This window comes from Schistocerca serialis, chromosome 1 (assembly GCF_023864345.2).
Source record: "Schistocerca serialis cubense isolate TAMUIC-IGC-003099 chromosome 1, iqSchSeri2.2, whole genome shotgun sequence".
Taxonomy (NCBI): Eukaryota; Metazoa; Arthropoda; class Insecta; order Orthoptera; family Acrididae; genus Schistocerca; species Schistocerca serialis.
In genome coordinates, this window is record NC_064638.1 from 994,191,438 (window position 1) to 994,213,529 (window position 22,092).

At 40.0% G+C, this 22,092-nt stretch overlaps 2 protein-coding genes across 4 annotated transcripts in view; one reads left to right on the forward strand and one right to left on the reverse strand.

Moving 5' to 3' along the window:
• The window catches only part of LOC126413070 (protein zer-1 homolog), a 186,755-nt gene extending 177,332 nt beyond the window's left edge, over positions 1 to 9,423 (reverse strand). Inside the window, exons 1-2 of one of the 2 annotated variants that reach the window (XM_050082977.1) lie at positions 9,368 to 9,423; positions 8,202 to 8,996 (exon numbers count right to left, since the gene is read on the reverse strand). In XM_050082977.1, coding sequence (XP_049938934.1) covers positions 8,202 to 8,965 — 764 coding nt within the window. In that variant the 5' untranslated portion in view covers positions 8,966 to 8,996; positions 9,368 to 9,423. The other variant, XM_050082970.1, reaches the window with a different exon arrangement.
• Positions 9,373 to 22,092, forward strand: part of LOC126413088 (TBC1 domain family member 13) — a 231,162-nt gene continuing 218,442 nt past the window's right edge. Inside the window, exons 1-2 of one of the 2 annotated variants that reach the window (XR_007575362.1) lie at positions 9,373 to 9,487; positions 9,570 to 9,643. Coding sequence is in view for 1 of the 2 variants with exons in the window: in XM_050082986.1 (XP_049938943.1) it covers positions 9,390 to 9,487; positions 9,570 to 9,643 (172 nt within the window). In the remaining variant the exon portion in view is untranslated. The remainder of the gene's footprint in view (positions 9,488 to 9,569; positions 9,644 to 22,092) is intronic. The other variant, XM_050082986.1, reaches the window with a different exon arrangement.

The following is a 22,092-nucleotide window of genomic DNA, read 5'->3' on the forward strand; positions in this document are numbered from 1 at the left end:
ATGCAGCTGGTAAGAGCTACACTTCAGTAACTATTAGGTCTGAACAATCCTTGCCTAGTTTCCATATGGGAATTAATATTGCCCCCTGCCAAGTGATGGGATACTGTCTGTCAAACAGGATCTGACTGAAACAAGATAGGAGCTTGTCTTTGTCTCCAGAGCACAGATGACAGAGCATGGTGTAATGAATCTGATCTGGTCCTGGAGCAATGCCCCTGGCTGCACACAGCTGATTCCAATGTCCATGTGTAGTGTGGAAGTTTGTAGACTACCTCATTACACAAGAAGAAGTGGAGTCTCCTTATCTACACAATATCTGAAACTCAGGAGTTTGTCAGACGATGCAGTGACAATAGAAAGGTGTTCAGCTAATACCTGAGCAACGTCTTTAGGCACATCCACAAGGACTATTTCTCAAAAAGACCATAAGGGGAGATGTACTGCCCTTGCTTGATATCTATCTTACTGAGCTTGTGCTCGCACAGTCCTGAAGGAACAAACGCTTTCTGTAGTTGAATGGCGTTCGAACTGCTGCAAAGCTGTGCACTTGGCTCTGACTGCTGAGCAACATTCCTCATTCCACCAAGGGACCGGCCATCATCTGAGGTAGCTGCTATACTGGGGAATGGAATTGGTGACAGTTTGCTGGACCATGCAGGTGACATGGTGCATCTTCTCCTGGGTGCCAACTCCTCCCATTAGTTAATAGAATCACCACACAGAAAGTTATTTAAAATCAAAGCAAGTTTGAAGATGGGACTTTATACCAACCAATTTTCCATTTGCAATCTCCTATCAACACCTGTCTGAGTCACAATGTGAATCCACACCAGAAAGTAGTCACTGGGATGCACATCTATGGCCATGTCCCTCTGAATTGAGTCTGCAATTGCTGGAGGATAAAAACTAAGGTCAATGGCTGAACATTACCCTTTAGCTGCAGAAGTTTATCATCTGAACAGAGTTGAAAAGACAGATACTCTCTAAATGGACAAAGTGCTTGATAATTTGACCCTTGGAGCAAGGGCAAGCTGAGCCCCACAGCACACTGTGGGCATTACTCACCCATGAGGAGGAATGCATGGGAGAGTGCCCAGAAGATCTCTCTCCATGCATCAAATGAAGCCTGAGGTGGGGGGAAAAACACTGTTATCTTAGCTGATGTGAGAACTTCCACTGCAACTGTTTGTCCAGCTTTGGTAAGAGTTGCAAGAGAGGAGTGGCATCTGTCTTTGAAGAAAACAGCCATCTTCCTCTCTGCCTTGTCCCCTATAAGATCATCCTTCTTGTAGGACTGGTAGCCTGTTAACTCAGGTATGTTGGAGACTTTAAAATGAGTTTCTTGTAAGCAGATGTAAAATGATCTCTCCTGGGACAGAAGTTGAAATCGTTGCAAATCTGACTGACATTCATTTCAGTTCCACTGCAATACAGAAAATCCTGTGGGAGCCATTGGTTAGCACAGTTTGTACCTTATCTTTCTCCCTTAGTGGTGGTAATTTACACAAGAGGTCGGGTTAACATCAACTGTGACCAGTTCTTTGGTTCCTCCATGTGGATATCAGTATCTTTGACCATAAAATCACAATTGGAAAGGAAGAGTGCTCACTGATGCAATGGTTTTGCTGGCACTTCCTTTGATTTTAAACGACTTTTGGTGTGACTTTTTCTTCACTTACAGGAGGAGTTGGTTGGATGGGTAGAGAGGGTGGCTTAGAGGGCCTCTGATAGTGTGCAGTAGTATGTGGCTGAGGTTCAAAGTACAAAGTTGATGGCTTCCAAATGGTTTCGGGGTCCTGGATTTGTGTGGGAACATCACACTTGGTAACTGCATTCTTAAGGGCTGATGCAAAGCAAGAGACACACACCAGAGGTTGCATAGTTTTGAAAGCACCAGAGGATACACGTCTTATAACTTTCAATTCCTGAATTTTCCTTTCCTTGTTATAAACCCCACACTTCCTGCTCCATTCTGGGTGATCCCAGAGCAGTTTATAGATTTTGGAGGACCAGTACTCAACCTTGCAGGCTGAGCCTCCACAGTTTCCACATGTAGTCCTTCCACTGATGCCTTAGTTGGATGACCAAATATTTGACATCTGAAGCATCACAATGGGTTGGGAACAAATGTTGAACCTTAAGATGGTAATAAGTCTGTCAGAAAATGTTCAGGTACACCCTTGTTTCTCCATTCTTCACGTAATTCATCATGGTCCATCTCCATTATACTGGAGCAGGTAATAATGCCTTTACAGAAGTTAAATGTGTCATGCGTCTCAGCCATAACAGGATAATCACTCAAGGACTTCCATCCCATAAGCCTAGATACTTGGTGCGAAACGGCAGTTTCAACTAGAAGTGTTCCATTACGAAGCTGTCTAACACTTCACAAGGACCCATAAATACCCTCAATGCCTTGTAAATATAAAAAGAGGTTACCTTCTCCATGATTCCTTCTGCTCTCTTGATTACATTGACAGTGTTATGGTTCACTACTGCCCTGTTACTATTCTTCTGAGACGTCATCTCGGTAAGACTCATCAACCAAGCTCTCTGTCTGATGAGTGTAATTACTAACTGATGGTAACGTGCCCATCAGGAGTAAATGTGAAGTGAGGTCACTACATAGGGATCCCACAAGCTGCTAGCAAAACAAGTGCCAACCCAGCTACAGTGCTGCAGGCCTCAGCAAGCGGTATACAACTGGGAGACAAATAGTGCTGTATTTCAACAGCAGTTCACCCCCTCAGTATGTAGCACACCTTAAGATTGGGAGTTTTTTCTCTTTCTTTCTTTTTTGTTTCTTCCAAATTTGGAGCAGGAATTAAAATCCATGGAAAAGAAATAAAAACTCTGAGGTTCGCCAATGACACTGTAATTCTGTCAGAGACAGCAAAGAACCTGCAGTTGAACAGAATGGACAGTGTCTTCAGACGAGGATTAAGATGAACATCAGCAAAAGCAAAACAAGGATAATGGAATGTAGTCTAATTAAATCAGATGATGCTGAGGGAATTAAGATTAGGAAATGAGACACTTAAAGTAGTAGATGAGCTTAGCTGTTTAGGTATTAAAATAACTGGAGATGGTCAAAGTAGAGAGAATATAAAATGTAGACTGGCAACAGCAAGAACAGGGTTTCTCAAAACGGGAAATTGATGAACATCAAGTATCGATTTAAGTGTCGGGAATTCTTTTCTAAAAGTATTTGTATGGCATGTAGCCATGTACGCATGTGAAACATGGATGACAATTAGTTTAAACACGAAGAGAATAGAAGATTTTGAAATGTGGTACTACAGAAGAATGGTGAAGATTAGATTGGAAGATCATGAAACTAATGAGGAGGTACTGAACAGAATTGGGGAGAAGAGGAATTTGTGGCGCAACTTGAGTAGAAGATGGGATTGGTTGGTACAACATGTTCTGAGGCATCACGGGATCATCAAATTAGTATTGGAGGGCATCATGGAGGGTAAAAAACAGAGGGAGAACAAGAGATGAATACACTAAGCAGATTCAGAAGGATGTAGGGTGGAGTAATTATGTGGAGATGAAGAAGATTGCGCAGTATAGAGTAGCATGGAGAGCTGCATCAAACTAGTCTCTGGACTGGAGACCACAACACAACACACACCTTCCTCATGGTCCAGATGGTGATGCCAAAGCCACCATTCTCTGAAACACACAATTTTCTGTTGCCAGGTCTAATGATGGTCCTTGAATTATTTCCTGTAGAAGAGGTCTGGTGGCACTGGGCAGTCCTCAGCTTGGGATACATGAGGACAGCATCCCCTTATCCAACCACTGCTGATGGAGCTCCCACGGGAAAAGATATCCCCCTCTTCCTTAAGTTGTTGTACACTGTTCATACGACCCCTGCTCTGAGGCCTATCCAGCTAGTGTGGTCATACCAGTAACGACGCTAGCTCCAGCATAGACCACAGCATCATTGAGGCATGCAAACACTCCTGCCTGGTGCTGAAGGTGCCTGAAATAAGGTGGTGTCCCTCAGGAGTGTTTGGATAGAGAGTCATCAACAGATGTAGACATACCTTTAGTTATGCCTCAGGGGAGTACAGGAACATTGCTGTTCATGCTGTGCATTAATGACTTTGCAGACAATATTAATAGTAGGCTAATCTCAAACTTTTTGCAGATGATTTTGAATTGGGTATTGATAGGAGTTCAAAGTTGTGAAAAGATTGTAAACTTGCTTTAAATGTAAAACTGTGCACCTCTCTCTCTCTCCCCCCCCCCTCTCTCTCTCTCTCCCTCCCTCTCTCTCTCTCTCTCTCTCACACACACACACACACACACACACACACACACACACACACATATACAAAATAACCCATGTAATATCTGATGAATACTGTATCAAACAGTCTCAGCTGCACTCAGCCAACTCATTCAAATACCTAGGTGTAACAATCTGTAAGGATGTTTAATGGAATGCTCACATGACTCAGTTGTAGTTAAAGCAGGTGGAGGACTTTGGTTCATTGGTGGAATACTCATGCAACCCATCCAGAAAGATGTTCAAGTGTGTGTGGGGCCAGCATTAAATAGGACTAAACAGGGGATATTGGACATATATTAGAAGGGCAGCACGAATTGTCATAGGTTTGATTAACCCATGGGTGAGTGTCACGGAGATGATGCAGAAACTGAGCTGGCAGATGCTTGTAAGTAGACACAAACTCACTCAACAAAGCCTTTTACAGGTACGAATAACTAACCTTAAATCATGAATATAATATTCATTAAATTTTTAAACATTAAACAAATTACAATGTACACAGAGGTGTTTAAACAACCATTCTACCCATTTGTGAACAGAATCAGAAGAAACCTTAGTAAACAATACAACAGGAAGTATCTTCTGCCGTGCACTTCAAGACGTTTTCAGAGGATGTATGGCGATGTAGATGTAAATAAGTGGAACATCTTTTGAAGTCAGCAGCAGTAGTTATGTTAAATAATAATTGCTTTCATCTATGTCTGTATTACCTTCTATTGTACTGGATGGAACTGGGGACATAGAAACGACGGACAGCCTACCGGACTGCCGAAGCCCTTCAGTGCTTCATGACCCCACAACAGGCTACAACAGTCCACTCACCCCACCGCCGCCCCACACCGAACCCAGGGTTATTGTGTGGTTTCACCCCCAGTAGACCCCTCACACCAGACAAAAGTAATTCCAATGTTTGCGTGGTAGTGTAATTACGGTGTACGCGTACGTGGAGAAAGCGTTTGCGCAGCAATCCCCAACATAGAGTAACTGAGGCAGAATAAGGGGAACCAGCCTGCATTCACCGAGGCAGATAGAAATCCGCCTTAAAAACCATCCACACACTGGTTAGCACACTGGATCTCAACACTAATCCGCCGGGCGGATTCGTGCTGGGGACCGGCACGCCTTCCCGCCCGGAAAGCAATATATTAGACCGCATGGCTAACTGGGTGGGCTTGCATTAACTTAATTTACCAAGATGGTGAATTTATTTAATTTCTACCCCTCCCTGCCCTTCAATAAAGTTTAATATTCTAAATTTCTGTCTTCCTGCTTGTTTCTTACATATCTATTTTTGTTGCTATGTTCACCTGGAAATCAAAACTGATTTATGGTCTGTACATTTTTTTATTATTTAATAAAATGTAGCCAATTTCATTTTGCATTTACTTTTTCTTTCTCAAAGTCTTTTTCTATTTGTGTTCATCTGGAACATGTATTAAGGGCACATATGTCACTCTTCTCAGCTCACTCTAATAGTATAGGATGCCTGTCATTTCTCATATAACCAAATTTACTGAATATGTCTTACGTTTTTGTCTTACTTTCAGATGCAAATCTCCCACTACCATCATCCTGTAATGGGATTTACTACCCTTTTCCATTTATTATATCCTGTAACTCTTCATAGAGGGTTCTAGCTCATCATCACAATGTGAGCACCCTGATGCAAAGGCTTGATGACTTTCACACAAGATATAAGCATTTTTTATTTAGAATTTCTCTTCTTTTTTAGATTCCTTCCATACCATTTATATTGCTCCTAGGTTCCTTCTTCGTACTAAAGTCTACACCTCAATTTTTTTCCAGTTCTGCTCCACTGCAGTAAAGCACATGGCCTGATTTAAATTGTATTTGGTCTTTACTTTTTTGCCACACATGTGGCAAATAAATCATATTTGATCTTACTTAAATTCCCTTCCAACTCCACAGACACTTTAAGATCCTAAGGTTACGTATTGTCCATAAATAAAAAGTTGAATCACTACAGTCCATGTTACTGTCTACTTAAGCAAACTCCCTGTAGGAAGGTGTGGGTGTAAAAGTGGCTGGACATGCCCCATGGCCTGTACCCATGTTCTCAGTCCCTCAGTTCACCACTCCTAATACTCTCTCTTCTGGGGCATAATATGTCATACTAGCTCACACAAGGCAATAGGATCTTCAACAACCTTACCCTTTGTACATTGACTTGCCAGGCCCTGAAGAGTATGGTGACACATATGACCTGTAATAAGGCTTCACGGAGGTTTGCTCTCAGCAATGTCAGGCCAGATCTCAGTGGTTCTGAATCTTCGAGTCTGGGATTAAGATGATCCTGCAGACTGACCACATGCCGGCTGAGCACTCTAGTCACCAGTCAACAACTGCTGTCAGGCAGGCAGTGTGTGTGTCATTCATAACACTTTTGTTTGTGAGGATTGCAGACTTTGATTCGTCTTGGTGTCTACAGAGCATGTGGTTAGTAGCCCATCCATATTTGTTCCTGATAAAATGACTACTAATATTGCTGCCTTATGGATTGTATACTGGTATCTATTCATCTTGTTTCTCTTAATCCTTATTAAGAAGCAATTAATGGCTCTCCCCAGTTTTTAATAGAATCATCTTTTGCAACCCACTCTGAATACTGTGTAATATGTAGACATTTTTCTGCCCCTCTATCTATAAGAAATTTAACATTTGAGACACTAACAACCTCAAGTAGAAGAGTTGTAGCTTTTCCCAAACATAAGTACGTGTATTCTTGGCTTATGCCACTCTGAAGATAGTATACAGCTTTTGCCCCCACCTTTTAAAAATTATGTGAGATGGTTAGGAAATGGCCATGTGTGTGTGTGTGTGTGTGTGTGTGTGTGTGTGTCCTCCAGAAATTCTATTAAATTTCTTGTTATCGCTTGAATATTTTACTCATAGATTCTTGTGGTAAGTTGAATTATATCGGTCTTCAAATTGAAGACCACAACAACAGCAACACTTGTACTTGACATAAATGGCACTTAACATCAAAGCACAAACTATTAATGGAGTGGGCGGATGTTATAACACCACTAAAAACAACAACTGGTGGAAGAGGATACCAACTAATGATTAAAACAGTGTCACACATAACAGCACTTCCACTCAAATAATCAACCAATCTTTTGAACAGTCTGCCAGAGTTAGGCCTTAACTGAAAACTGGATCAAGGGAGACATGGGGAACTATTGCCCTTTTACTTTTCTTCCAACTGTGTCTAACGTTTTGGAGAAAGTAGCTGCAATCCAATTCAAAACTTTCTTGCAAAAAATGTTATTCCAGGTAGGCCGAACTAATTTGGGTTTAAACAAGGAAACGTCGAAACCTTCCTCCTATTTATCGGGACAGCACCGTCATTACAACTATCTAAACTAATTAAAAAACGGGGTGGGGGAGCTATCAGCAATAAAAATGGCTTTAACATCTGATAACTTTACTAAGAATGTCCTGTTAGAAGTAGTACGCCTTTGCCTTTATCTGCCTTTTAACTGACTTATCCTGCCATATATGAGGGGACATATAGTTTAACATGGACTACAAACTATGGTGCAGTTAACTTTCTCACATCAGTAGACGCTGACAGAGGAGAAAGACCTGATAACTGACGGATAAAAATCATAGAATTGACCACAAATTGAACTCAATATCTTTGAATCCCTAGTCTGGCACTCTACCACTGAGATACAGTTACTCATTAATACCCAAGCTAAAATAACGATGCAAAAATATATTAACTTATCTTCTCATATTAGGAGGAAAATGGGGCTTCAAAGTATGAGAATTATACAAAAAGGCTTGCAATTGAATCATGCATTGTTAGTGCTCCAACCCAAGACTTCCAATTCACAGTAAATTACAAGGAATTAAACATAAATGCACTCACCTTAAGCTGGTTATCCTACATACTGAAGCTATTGCATCTTGCAGTCTTTGAACATTGTACAGTATAAGTGTTGACAAGTTTTTCAAGTCACATAGATATGACAGATCTCCTAAGTCAAAACAATTGGACAAATCAAGATATACAAGGTTCTGTAGAGAATGCAGTAACAACGGAAAGTATAATTTCTCTCCAGGAACATAAAGGTTCTTTACAGTCAGTTTTCGAAGATTAGGTGCGCGTAATATGTAGCCTCTTTCTTGGTATGCACTTCTTTTGTTTGCTTCAGGCAACTTCTGGGAATCTTCAGAATACAGTGTATCAGGCAAAATGTGAACCTGGGATCCAACACTTAGAGATAACAAACTATTACCAAAGTCATTTATATGGGCTAATGACCCTTCTGTGATATTAATGCAATTGTATAGATCTAATTCAATCAATCTATGACTCAATAAGGCGCAAAGTCCATCATCTGTGATTGCTGAATTCCTTAACCTCACTCGTTTTAATCTGGTTGTGTGAGGGTTTTGGAATATATTGACAAATTTATCATCTACTATATTTCCACTTTGCTGGTAAAAGTGAATAATATTTTCACAGATTTCACTGGGAAGAGCTAGGTCGTCTCTAAGTCTATAATCTTTAGTGAATGGGTCTACTGTACATATAGTATCTGGTCGTTTCACAACAAATTTAAAACACAGTTCTAGTAACGTTTCTGGCTCACTGTCTTTACAAGGTGCGAGAAACGACAGCATCGTCATGAGGAGTACTTGCTTCTACTTGTTTATTAACCTGCAAATAAAAACAAACATTTAGTTACAAAAACAGCATTTTTCATCACTGTCAAAACAATATATGTAGTGTATAATACACTTCATATAAAAAGATCCACTACTTTTGATAGCTCTGAGTATTCATCATTTCATAAAACTTCTTTCACAAGATGATCACAACACAATAATGTCAATCATGTTTTGATTCGTCCAGAACTGTCGCTTTCAAAACGTTTACGATAATGTCAAAAATGACAAGAAATGTCTTTTGTTTGATGTGCGCTTACGAGAAAAAATAGTGTAATGGTTCTCATGAGAAATATAGATAGTACGGAAAAAACATTGTGTGGGTAATATAAATATACTCTCGAAATTATACAGGCTGTGTACCTAGACTCGTCGCGTAACGCAGATGTTCTTTAACTTGGCATTCATGACAATACGCATATCGGGTGTCAAGTGTTTCCAAAACTCAGTTGGCTGCATAATTATGGCTGCTTACAGAGCGAGGTATACAACTGTCATGCAGATACTGTCCTTACTTGTCGTTCACACAGAAAATTATCTTATCGACCAATACCCTTTTTTTCAGAATAAAAGAATTCGATGACCTATTAAATTCCGAAGAAATAGATCTGAAAACATTAAGGAAGCTCTGTTTTAATGGTAAGAATATACTATGCGGTGGATAATAAATGTGTAAACATTGCATTTGAGAAAGAGAAGGAAAAGCTTCTAAAAGAAATGTTGCAGGTTACTTCGCCAAGGGAACCTGTGGCAATGTGTTCGTATCATGTTAAGTACATTCTGTCTGTGATACGCCCCCATCATCATTACTGTATGTTTATAATAAATTGCAAAACTAACAGGCACCACATGTTTTTGCAGTTGCCGTCAGTACATTTTTTTCTTCAATATTTCTGCACAAGTGTGTTATATTTTTCCAATATTTCACCGTATATTTTTTTCAATATTTCATCGCTCTGGTAATTTACTTATTTTTAATTTTCTGATTCTGCTTTACGATGAGCTTGCACCATTGATAGAAGATGCGCACCATTCTCTTAACGATGTATAAACTGTTTGTTAATCTGGGTAGCACCAAACTGATACTAAAAATTTCGCTTCTGTGTGGCCCATACAAAATGTTTAGCTCTTGCTTTTAACTGGATCTATCTAGGTACATCACGAATTGTGAAATTTTGTTACATGATTGTTGGTGTATAGAGTAATTATATGTTGAGTAGTGTATTTCCACTAAATTGTGACAACCTCCCCATCCCTCCCATTAGTGATTTTGGCCTTTCCAGATTCGGCAGGTTCATTGTGCATAATAATGCAATATAATAGGAAATCTTCACAGTCGATTATTGTAGTATTTTCATTTTTCATGAACATTTCTGTTGTTTATTACATTTTAGTGCAGGTGAACTGGAGTGGAGTATAATTTATAGAGTTCTGTGTTGTTTCGATTAGTATACACAGTAAACAGCAACAGTTGTATTGTGTCAACAGACAGGGATTCTTAACAGAAAGAATCCCTGTTGAGTATCCCTGTCTGTTGACACAATACAACTGTTGCTGTTTACTGTGTACACTAACTGAAATAGAGAAACCTGCACATGCGCACATTGTAGAGCAGGTTTTGGCACTGTATAATCATCTTGGGTTTAAGTCAGCCGGATCAAGGATAATATTCAGTAGACAATTATAAACCCTCAACCATGTGGCATCTGTGTGCTGGAAAATGGGAACTACCCACACTTTATGGACTTCCTTTCCTTTTTAATCGATGGTGCCTATATGCAGGAAAACACCCTTCCTTCACTTTATTTATTTGCCTCACAGTGAAAAAGTTTTCATTGACAGTTAGTGTTCCTGGAAATTACTTTGTAAATATTACTACATGATGAATTTAATAACTCTTATTGTTGTTGTTGTTAATAAATATACCACCTTTTACACTTTAGAGTAATAGAAATTCTTCTTCATAACAGGAGTAATTGTCAAGAAAAACTTTTTGAGTTTGTTTTCAGATTTTACTTTACCGGGAAGCGCTAGAAAAAGAAGGGAGTGGAAAAAGAGACAGCAGATGGGAGGAGATGTAGTGTGGAAGTGAGAGTTGGGTTAAAGTGGGAAATGAAAGGACAGATTGGTTCCAGGAAACAAGTGTTGTGAAACAGGGCAGTGCACTGTCACCTCTCCTCTTCATTGTGGTCTTATGTGAGGTAATGACTAAAAACACACACACACATACACACACACATACACACACACACACACACACACACACACACACACACACACACACACACACAACTGGAGAAGACAAGATGAAAGCAATGGTATTCATGGATAACTTGATAATCTGGGGAAACAGGGAGGAGGAGATTCAGGAACAGCTGCATATGTGGGAAGAAACTTTGAGATAGTGTGGGATGAAATTTAATGTTAACAGATGTGAGATCCTGACTAGAGCTAGAAAGAAAGATGGGCCAACTAGTGGGATAAGGATTGGAGGTGGCAATTGAAGAAGGTGAAACGTCCCAAATCAGGACGAGATTAGTGAACATGGCAGACAGGCAGAAGCATTCTTGCCAAGTGTTAGGAACCTGGTTTGGAACAAAGATATCCCACAAAAAGGCAAAGAAGTGATATACAAAAGTTAGTACATCGAAATATTGATCTATGCATCTCAAAAATGAGTAATGAAGAAAAGAGATGTAAGTAGATTACAGGTGTGTGAAAAGAAGTTCCTCAGAATGGGAGTAACAAGGAGAGGTAGACTGAGGAATGAAAGGATGAGGCTATTAGAGAAACAGGATAGAAACATCAAGGCTAAGATGGTACGAGCACGTAAAGAGAATGGAAAGCAAGGGGATTTCCAAGAAGAAACACGAGTGGAGATGCGAAGGAAACAACCAAAAGCAAGACCAAGTGATAGATGGCTGAAAGGTGTGGAGGAGTATATTGAAAAAAGAGGTGAAGACTGGACCAGAGTGACCACAGAAAGATGGTGGGAAAAGAGGACTTTGTAGTGAGGCTTATGTGCCAAACAAACCCAGTCTGGTGCTGGGAACTTTTCAAGCTGATGACGACAACGACTGACTACTACTATTGTTACTCCTGCTGCTACTGCTAATGCTACTATACTTTGCTGTCCGTCAGACATTTTATATCACTGGCTAAATGATGATAAATTTTAGTTGCAGCATTGTGCACCCCTTTTTGCGCTTAAGGTAACCTTAACATAGGGCAATGAATATCTTTTTCCTTCTGGTATTATAATTATGTACATCATTGTTCCTTTTGAACTTAAACGAACTTCACTAGGGAATAAATATTCTGTGAAGCATTAGTTAGAATGCCCATCTCCTTCAACAGATATCTACAAGATGATCATGGGTAAACCCTATATAACATTCTTACAGCACGGTCTTGAACAGTGAAGACTTCCTTCCTTAAAGAAGAGTTACCCCAGATCATTGTACCATATGACATTATTGAATGAAAATTCGCAATATATGTCAACTTACTGATTCATGTCTCCCCAAGATTTGCAGTGATGCATATAAATGTATATAATGTACTTGTCCTTACTTATTATGTTGAGATAGTTATTAATGATTTTACCTGGAATACAAAATCTTTTTAGTGGTAACAGATGTGTGGTAACTTAGCACAGCCCACAGAATAATGCTATCTTTGAAGGTGACAGGTACATTTGCTGAAATATACGAACTGTGATATCTTTAGTTAATCAGAGATAGCACATCACCTTTGCTAATTAATTTTTTGTGTTTCACGTTGTTTGCCATAGTAAATGATGTATGATTTGCTTACAATATCTTAGGTCATTTTGAGGTTCTGATCACTTTAGACTCTAATAGTCACTTTATTATGATCCAAAGAAACTCCTTTAAATTTTAAGACATTTGCTCCTAATATGAGCAGGCATTCTGTCTTAATTCACATGATGACTCACAGCTTATACTGCCAACACAAATTTCAAGGTTTCATTTCAGTGCTTCTGCAGAAGTGTTAGTTTGTGTGTGTTTATAATAATTGACAGATGATGATAATAGAAGTCTTTCCAAAGAAAACAAAGGACTGTAATATTGTAGTAAACAGTATAACTATTTTTATGAGGGGCAGTTAAAAGGTGGTTGTCAAAATCTAACCAGTTGTGTTACTGTATTTTGCTTCAGAATTTCTGTTCACCTTATATTTCTTCCATGATCAAAACTTATCCTATGCTCAGTCTCTGCTGTGATGCTCACTAAATCACACACAGGAAACATATTGAAAAAAAAAATAGTAACGTAATATTTAGTTAAATCATTAATGTTTCTAAATCATATAGCCTACTCTTGTTTCTTTTGTAAAATAGTGTCACTAGTCAGTCATCTTTGGTTACATAAAACAGCAAAACGTCTTGTAACCATATTTTTTCATTGCGTTGCTGTCAATTATTAATCCTTCTAGGATAAATAAATATTGTCACAATGGAAAAGTGCAGAAACTGCCACAGAGTTGTGAGAAATGCTCGACAGTGTGAGAATCATCTATACTTTTTACATGGGCCATGAAGCATCCAGCTTGAATGGAGATGTGGCTGGCCTTTGATACTATAATTATTAGATGTATTGCTTCACAGTTGTGGAAAACTAGCAGTCATTCTTGAAAAGCATAGCTGATTTGGCAGCAGTGCAGGCAAAATTGGAATAGTTGAGAGCCGCAGTCAGCAGCAATAAAGTTAATAATAGTATAGACAACTGAGCAGTGGTCAAACATGGATCATACCGTCAACAACACCATAAGAAAGCATTAGGCACATAACTAAGAATTCGTCTCAAGCTAATTTGAAGATCACCATACTCTTTGAGTGATACAAACAGCCCTGGATGAAGTGGATTGTCAAACCTGTGCAATGCACTAAGTGCAGTCGAGCAGGGTGGATTAAATACAGGGAACCTTGGTGGTCTTTTCTGTAAGATTTTTGCTTATAATCATTCATTAGATGTTACAGAAAATACTTGTACACATTGGTTCTTGAACAACACAAACCAAGAGTTAATTTGATCAAATCTTTAAAGTAAATGCAGCAACTGCAGTTCTAGATCTTGACTTAATAAACTAGCAAAATTCCTTAGAAATCTTTGAACAGCTGACATCAGTAAAATTTTTAATTTAGATAGAACAAATGAACTCCTGAACTTTTATCAGCAACAAATATTTCAAGACTAAAGAACAAATGAGTTAAAAAACCTGAACCGTAATGATGCGAAGTACATTACACAGCGCTGGTAAGGGGATAGTATAGCAAAGCAGGTTTTTAATGCAACTTGCAATTACAGCTGCATGAACTGCAGATTATTTCAATAGTATCGATTTGGAAAGCAGTATTACACAATTTAATACCAAGGTAATTGATGGCCGCAATGATTGGCTGCACAGTCATGACACTGGAAAATCAGTCATTAAGCTGCTTCACTTTAAATGCAAGATGAGTTCCTACTTTGCTTAGGCAGATTTTAACTTAAATAACAGTAAGATCGACCAAACAGCTTTTGCCGAAGGTTTTCAAAACACAGTCCTCAAGACAGCACTTGAATTAGTCTATCTTGGCAGTGCAACTAAATAGACCATTACAACACTGTCTTCATAGTAACCAGAAAACTTAGCTGACATTCACACATTATCGATCAGCTGAAAGCTGTTAAGCTGTCGGTGATGAGGTTGATGTGGCCACCATTCCCAGGACTGTGATTTCCTTTGTCCGGGCATTGATAGTTGTGTACTATGGTGCACTTCCGTGGCTATGACTGCAACAGCTCATTCTTTCTATGCTGGCAGCTCCAACTCGCACTGCTGTGCCACAGGAAGCACACGTGTGGCTTGCAAACCACTTGGCACACATCAGTCACACCTTCTATCTCTGCAGGCTTCTGCTCTAACCCAGATGCCAGTTCTGTGCTTGTGTGCAATTGAAGAATGCATTTTCATACCACGTGTGCTTTCAGAGACTCTTTGCGACCTGGACAATTGATAGGCTGGCAATGACCTATCAACCTCCTCTCCTAAAAACAAAACTGGAGGGTGGGGGGGGGGGGGTAGGTGGGGGGGGGGGGAAATGAAAGATTGCTGCCCCCTCCCTCCACCATATTTTAATTAATTTATTTATTTTATTTCTTTGACGTCAATTCCCCTGTATGTAAACTCTGGGAATTGGCCAACCTGTTGCCATTGTGTGTCAACCAGCAGGAATTGGAAGGCAAATGGGAGGCTGCAAGAAGGCTGGAGATATAACAAAGAGTGATGTGCAGCATCTCTAGCAGTAGGCGACATAGTACATGTGAAAAATGTACAGAACCGGAGCAAAGTTGCCCAGGGGTCAAGTTTATATGTCAACTAGCTCTGCAGAGGATGATGAAATGTATGATGAGATAATAGAAATTATTCAGGTAGTGAAGGGAGACGAAAATTTAATAGTCATGGGTGACTGGAATTCGAGAGTAGGAAAAGGGAGAGAAGGAAACATAGTAGGTGAATATGGATTGGGGGTAAGAAACAAAAGAGGAAGCTGTCTGGTAGAACTTTGCACAGAGCGTATCTTAATCATAGCTAACACTTGGTCCAAGAATCATAAAAGAAGGTTGTACATATGGAAGAATCCTGAAGATACTAGAAGATATCAGATAGATTATGACAGAGATTTAGGAACCAGGTTTTAAGTTGTAAGACATTTCCAGGGGCAGATGTGGACTCTGACCACAATCTATTGGTTATGAACTGTAGATTAAAACTGAAGAAAATGCAAAAATGTGGGAATTTAAGGAGATGGGGACCTGGATAAAACTGACTAAACCAGAGGTTGTACAGAGTTTCAGGGAGAGCATAAGGGAACAATTGACAGGAATGGGGGAAAGAAATGTAGTAGAAGAAGAATGGGTAGCTCTGAGGGATGAAGTAGTGAAGGCAGCAGAGGATCAAGTAGGTAAAAAGACAAGGGCTAGTAGAAATCCTTGGGTAACAGAAGAAATATTGAATTTAATTGATGAAAGGAGAAAATATGAAAATGCAGTAAATGAAGCAGGCAAAAAGGAATACAAACGTCTCAAAAATGAGATCGACAGAAAATGCAAAATGGCTAAGCAGGGATGGCTAGAGGACAAATGTAAGGCTGTAGAGGCTCATCTCACTATGGGCAAGATAGATACTGCCTAAAGGAATATTAAAGAGACCTTTGGAGAAAAGAGAACCACTTGTATGAATATCAAGAGCTCAGATGGAAACCCATTCCTAAGCAAAGAAGGGAAAGCAGAAAGGTGGAAGGAGTATATACAGGGTCTAGACAAGGGCAATGTACTTGAGGACAATATTATGGAAATGGAAGGGGATGTGGATGAAGATGAAATGGGAGATATGATACTGAGTGAAGAGTTTGACGTAGCACTGAAAGACCTAAGTTGAAACAAGGCCCTGGGAGTGGACAACATTCCATTAGAACTATTGACGACCTCAGGAGAGCCAGTCCTGACAAAACTCTACCATCTGGTGAGCAAGATGTATGAGACAGGCGGAGTAATCTCAGACTTCAAGAAGAATATAATAATTCCAATCCCAAAGAAGGCAGGTGTTGACAGATGTGGAAATTACCGAACTATCAGTTTAATAAGTCACAGCTGCAAAATACTAACGCGAATTCTTTACAGATGAATGGAAAAACTGGTAGAGCCAACCTCAGGGAAGATCAGTTTGGATTCCATAGAAATATTGGAACACGTGAGGCAATACTGACTCTACGACTTATCTTAGAAGAAAGATTAAGGAAAGGCAAACCTACATTTCTAGCATTTGTAGACTTAGAGAAAGCTTTTGACAATGGTGACTGGAATACTCTCTTTCAAATTCTGAAGGTGGCAGGGGTAAAATACAGGGAGCGAAAGGCTATTTACAATTTGTACAGAAACCAGATGGCAGTTATAAGAGTCGAGGGGTATGAAAGGGAAGCAGTGGTAGGGAGCAGCATGAGACAGGGTTGTAGCCTATCCCCAATGTTATTCAATCTGTATATCGAGCAAGCAGTAAGGGAAACAAAAGAAAAATTTGGAATAGGAATTAAAATCCGTGGAGAAGAAATAAAAACTTTGAGGTTCGCCGATGACATTGTAATTCTTTCAGAGACAGCAAAGGACTTGGAAGAGCAGTTGAACGGAATGGACATTGTCTTCAATGGAGGATATAAAATGAACATCAACAAAAGCAAAACGAGGATATTGGAATGCAGTCGAATTAAATCGCGTGATGCTGCGGGAATTAGATCAGAAAATGAGACACTTAAAGTAGTAAAGGAGTGTTGCTATTTGGGCAGCAAAATAACTGATGATGGTCGAAGTAGAGAGGATATAAAATGTAGACTGGTAATGGCAAGGAAAGCGTTTCTGAAGAAGAGAAATTTGTTAACATTGAGTACAGATTTAAGTGTCAGGAAGTCGTTTCTGAAAGTATTTGTATGGAGTGTAGCCATGTCTGGAAGCGAAACATGGACGACAAATAGTTTTAACAAGAAGAGAATAGAATCTTTCGAAATGTGGTGCTACAGAAGAATGCTGGAGATTAAATGCGTAGATCACATAACTAATGAGGAGGTATTGAGCAGAATTGGGGAGAAGAGGAGTTTGTGGCACAACTTGACAAGAAGGAGGGACCGGTTGGTAGGACATGTTCTGAGGCATCAAGGGATCACAAATTTACCATTGGAGGGCAGCTTGGAGGGTAAAAATCATAGAGGGAGACCAAGAGATGAATAAACTAAGCAGATTCAGAAGGATGTAGGTTGCTGTAAGTACTGGGAGATGAAGCAGCTTGCACAGGATAGAGTAGCGTGGAGAGCTGCATTAAACCAGTCCCTGGACTGAAGACCACAACAACAACAACAATATTTCTTTGTTACTACTGGGCCTCCCCGTCAACTTTGCTTAACTTAAGTAGGCTCATATTGGCCCAGATCTTCCTGTGTGTTTGCATATCCTGGACCACATAGCTGACTGGGGTTAAAACCTTAATAACACTGCAGGGACCCACAAATCACTGCAGCATTTTGCCTGTAATTCCCTGGGCAACTTTGCTCCAGTTCTGTACATTTTTCACATGTACTATGTCGCCTACTGCTAGAAATGCTACACATCACTCTTTGTTATATCTCCAGCCTTCTTGCAGCCTCCCATTTGCCTTTAATTCCTGCTGGTTGACACACACTGGCAACAGGTCGGCCAATGCCCAGAGTTTACATAAAGCGGAATTGACGTCAAAAGAAAACATGAGTTTAGCTGGAGTGGTTCTACGCATTTCATGAGATGCAATATTAAATGCCAGCCTCAACCAGTTGAGCAAATTATCCCATTTCCTTTGAGATCCTGAATGGTAAATTACAGCAGCCAATTTTAAGTTTCTATTTATACGCTTGGCGAATGGTGGTTGATGGTAATAGGTAGTGGGTGTAAAATGCCTTAATTCCATTACTGAAACAAAATCTTTGAAACTCACATGGAGGAAATGTAGCCGCATTGTCACTGACCAACACCTTTGGCAGTCCAAAACAGGCGAAGATGCCTGATAGATGTTGAATACTTAATGCATTGATGGTTCCTCTACTCGGTATAAGCCAACAAATGTGGTCACAACCACAAAAAAGACATAATGATTACCACTTCGGGTATGAGGTAAGGGTCCTAAAAGCCCACAAAGAGTTTGTTATAGGGTCTGAACCCCCATGTGGATTGCAGGAAGCTCATATTAATGTTGACATTCAGCTTCCCTGATTTACATTCATGACAACTCCCAACCAGCCTCCGTATCTCAGTGCCCAAGCCTTTCCAAGTTAGGTGTTCACTGATTTGAACCTTTGTTTTTTGTAACCCTAAGAGTCAACCGCACAACGATAGATGGAAATAGCTGAAGACTGCCTCTATCGAGCTATGAGGAAGGCAGATCTTCGCCATTCCCTTATATCAAGTGCAGTAACAAAACACACCCTTCTCTAAGGAATAACCTTTTACTGTAAGCCCCTGTTCCAGATAATGAAGAATCCTCCATAACTGGTTATCCTTCTGCTACTCCTCTTCAGATTGTTAAACAAAAGGGGATCTGGGTCAAGATGGTGGTGACCATTTGCCTCTGCCTCCTTCACAGACTCTTCCACCTCATCTTTCTCTTTATAATTGAACATTCGACTAAGTGCATCTGCCACCTGATTTTGTGTTCTCCATATATAAATCTCACAAAATTGGAAGGCAGGAATTCTCACAGCCCAGCATGCTATGTGACCAGTGTAGTGTGGCATAGCTAAAACCCAACTCAGGGCTTGCTTATCTATCTCCAATTAAGAGTGTCTGTGTGTGAAATAAAATCTGTATTTTTCTAGAGCAAACAATAGGGTCAGAACCTCTGAGCTCACATACAGAGTTGTGAAGTTTGGTTCCAGACAGCGCCTACAATCCATATGCAAGAGTTTGATGCCCCTCCTGCTCCAGGAGCAGGATTGCCATGATCCTGGAAATGGAAGCTTCTGTTTGGACCATGAATGGCCTGTTAAAATTGGGGACTCCCAGCACAAGTGCATTACTGGTGGCATGTTTTAACCCATCAAAGGCAGCTTGCTGGGAGTCGCCCCACCTAAACGTCTCTCCCTTGTGATGTAGCTGATTAAGGGGTGCAGCAAGGTGGGTAAAATCAGGTACAAATTTCCTAAAAAAAAGAATTGACCGTGCCAATGAATCTTCTTATGTGGCACTGAGAATTTGAATACAGCACTGGTTCACGGCTGGTTCACAGTCACACTTTTAGCAGAGACATCACCATCATCAGTTTTCTACTATATTAACAGCCCCTTAGCCTCTCCATTTTCTGTGATTCATTGATTCCTTCTTAAGGCTGCTGTATGTTGTACCGTACATCACGTCATCCAGTATCTGAAATCTCTTCCTTCCTCACTTTCTGTTTCCTTCTACATAACCTTCTAAAACTGTTTTTATCAGTCTGTCATTCTATCTTAATATATGACCAATCCAATTTCTTTTTCTTCTTTTTAATACATGTAGTAACTGTCTTTCCTCTCCCACTCTTCTCAGTACCTCTTCATTTTTTACTCTGTCCTTCCAACTTATTCTCTCCATCCTCCGCCCTGTCCACATCTCAAAAGCCTCCAGCCTTCCTCTGTCTTTCTTCCTGAAAGTCCATGTTTCAGCAAAATACAGATGAACACTCCATACAAAACATTTTATGACTTTTTTCCTGAGTTCTCTGTCCAGACTGCTGCAGAAAAGTCTCCTTCTCTTATAAAATGCCTCTTTTGTCATTGCTATCCTTGTTTTAATTTCTGTGTTGCACTTCCAGTCTGTCTCTATCTTGCTTCCAAGATGCTTAAAATTTTACACCTGTTGTAATAGTTCTCCATTCAGCATAATTTTTATTTCTTTATTTCCTTCTAATGCCAATACTTTTGTTTTCTTTATGTTAATTTTTATTCCATAATTTTTTATGTTAGCTTCAGTGGTGTCCACTAAATCCTTTAATTCTTTTTCCCCTGTGGCTAGAAGGACCATGTCATCAGTAAACCTCAAACACCCTACTCTTCTTCCTCAGTTTCTACCCCTTTGTCATCTAATGAGCATTGGTCAATCATATTTTCCGAGTATAGGTTGAAAAGGGTAGGTGATAGATAGCATTCTTGTCTTACTCCTTTTCCTAGTCAGATCCAGTTTGTACTTTCTCCTCTCACTTTAACTGAGGCTTTTTGATTCAGATAATAATGAGTGTACAAGTCTTCTGGTTTTCCAGTCCACTCTCTTTTCCCTCATTATAGTCACCAGCTTGTCCCAAGCCACATTGTCAAATGCCTCTTCTAGATCGATGAAGCACTTATATAGGTGTCTTCCTATTTCAATAAACCTTTCTCCCAAGATTCGTCGGAGCCCTACTGCATCTCAGTGCTCGTATTCCATCTAAAGCCAAACTGCCTCCTCACCAAGGTTCTCCTCCATTACTTTTTCAAGTCTCTTATTAATTATTCTTAATATCACTTTGGCTGCGTGTGAAATGAGGCTGATCGTCCTGTGCTCACTGCATTTCTTGGTTCCTTGTTTTTTGGTAATAGGATCATTACTGTTGTCATAAAGTTCTCAGGCCATTCACCACTGTCATAATTTTATTACATAACCTCAATATTTCTCTTATTCCATCTTGGTTCAAGCATTTTAATGTTTCTCCCGGTATTGTATTTTACCTACTGCTTTGCCATTTTTTACTGCAGCTATGGCAGACTTTACTTCTTCCATTATGATGGTTGGTCCCTTCTCGTCATCACTTACAATGTTGAGTGATTGAAGTTCCAAAGGAGTGGAGAAAACATGTCCAAAAACAATATCAGTGGCTGGATCAGTGTGACCTTATTGTGTGTAACAGTCAAACCAGCGTCTCTCAGTTGCCATAAAACGTCCCTGTGGTGCTTAAAATGTTCTTCAAAATTTGCACTGTAGATGTCTACATCGTCCAGATAGTTATAGACACATTTAAATTTCAATCTATTGATCCTAGATAAAACGGCCACACAGGTACACAACTTGAGGGGCACCCTGTGAAATTCGAACAGGTTGTCGTCCATACAGAAGGCAGTCATTGGCTTGTAACTCTCCGTTAGTGGTATCAGGTAGTAAGGCTGGTTAATGTTGAACACAGTGAAGATGTGTTCCCCAGCAAATGAAGTGAAACTGTTATGCAGGTCAAGTAGAGGCACAGTTCTAAAACTACCTTCTGGCTTCATATCCAATAATCAATGACTTGTCTAAAACTCCTACTGTTGGGCTTCAGCGCAAGGAAGATGGGCACCACATATGGAGACACAGATAGCCTTATAACAGTGTCATTAAGCAAGAAATCCATGATCTTCCTAAACTCTTTCGTCTTAGGAGTTGAAAGATGGGGGGGGGGGGGGGGGGGGGTCTGCCTCACCAGAGCTCGATCAGGTAGCTTAATAGGTAACCCCCAACCTATCTGTTAAGACCTCTGGAAACTGTCCCAATAATTCCAAGAGTTGAGTGTCCTTGGATTGATTT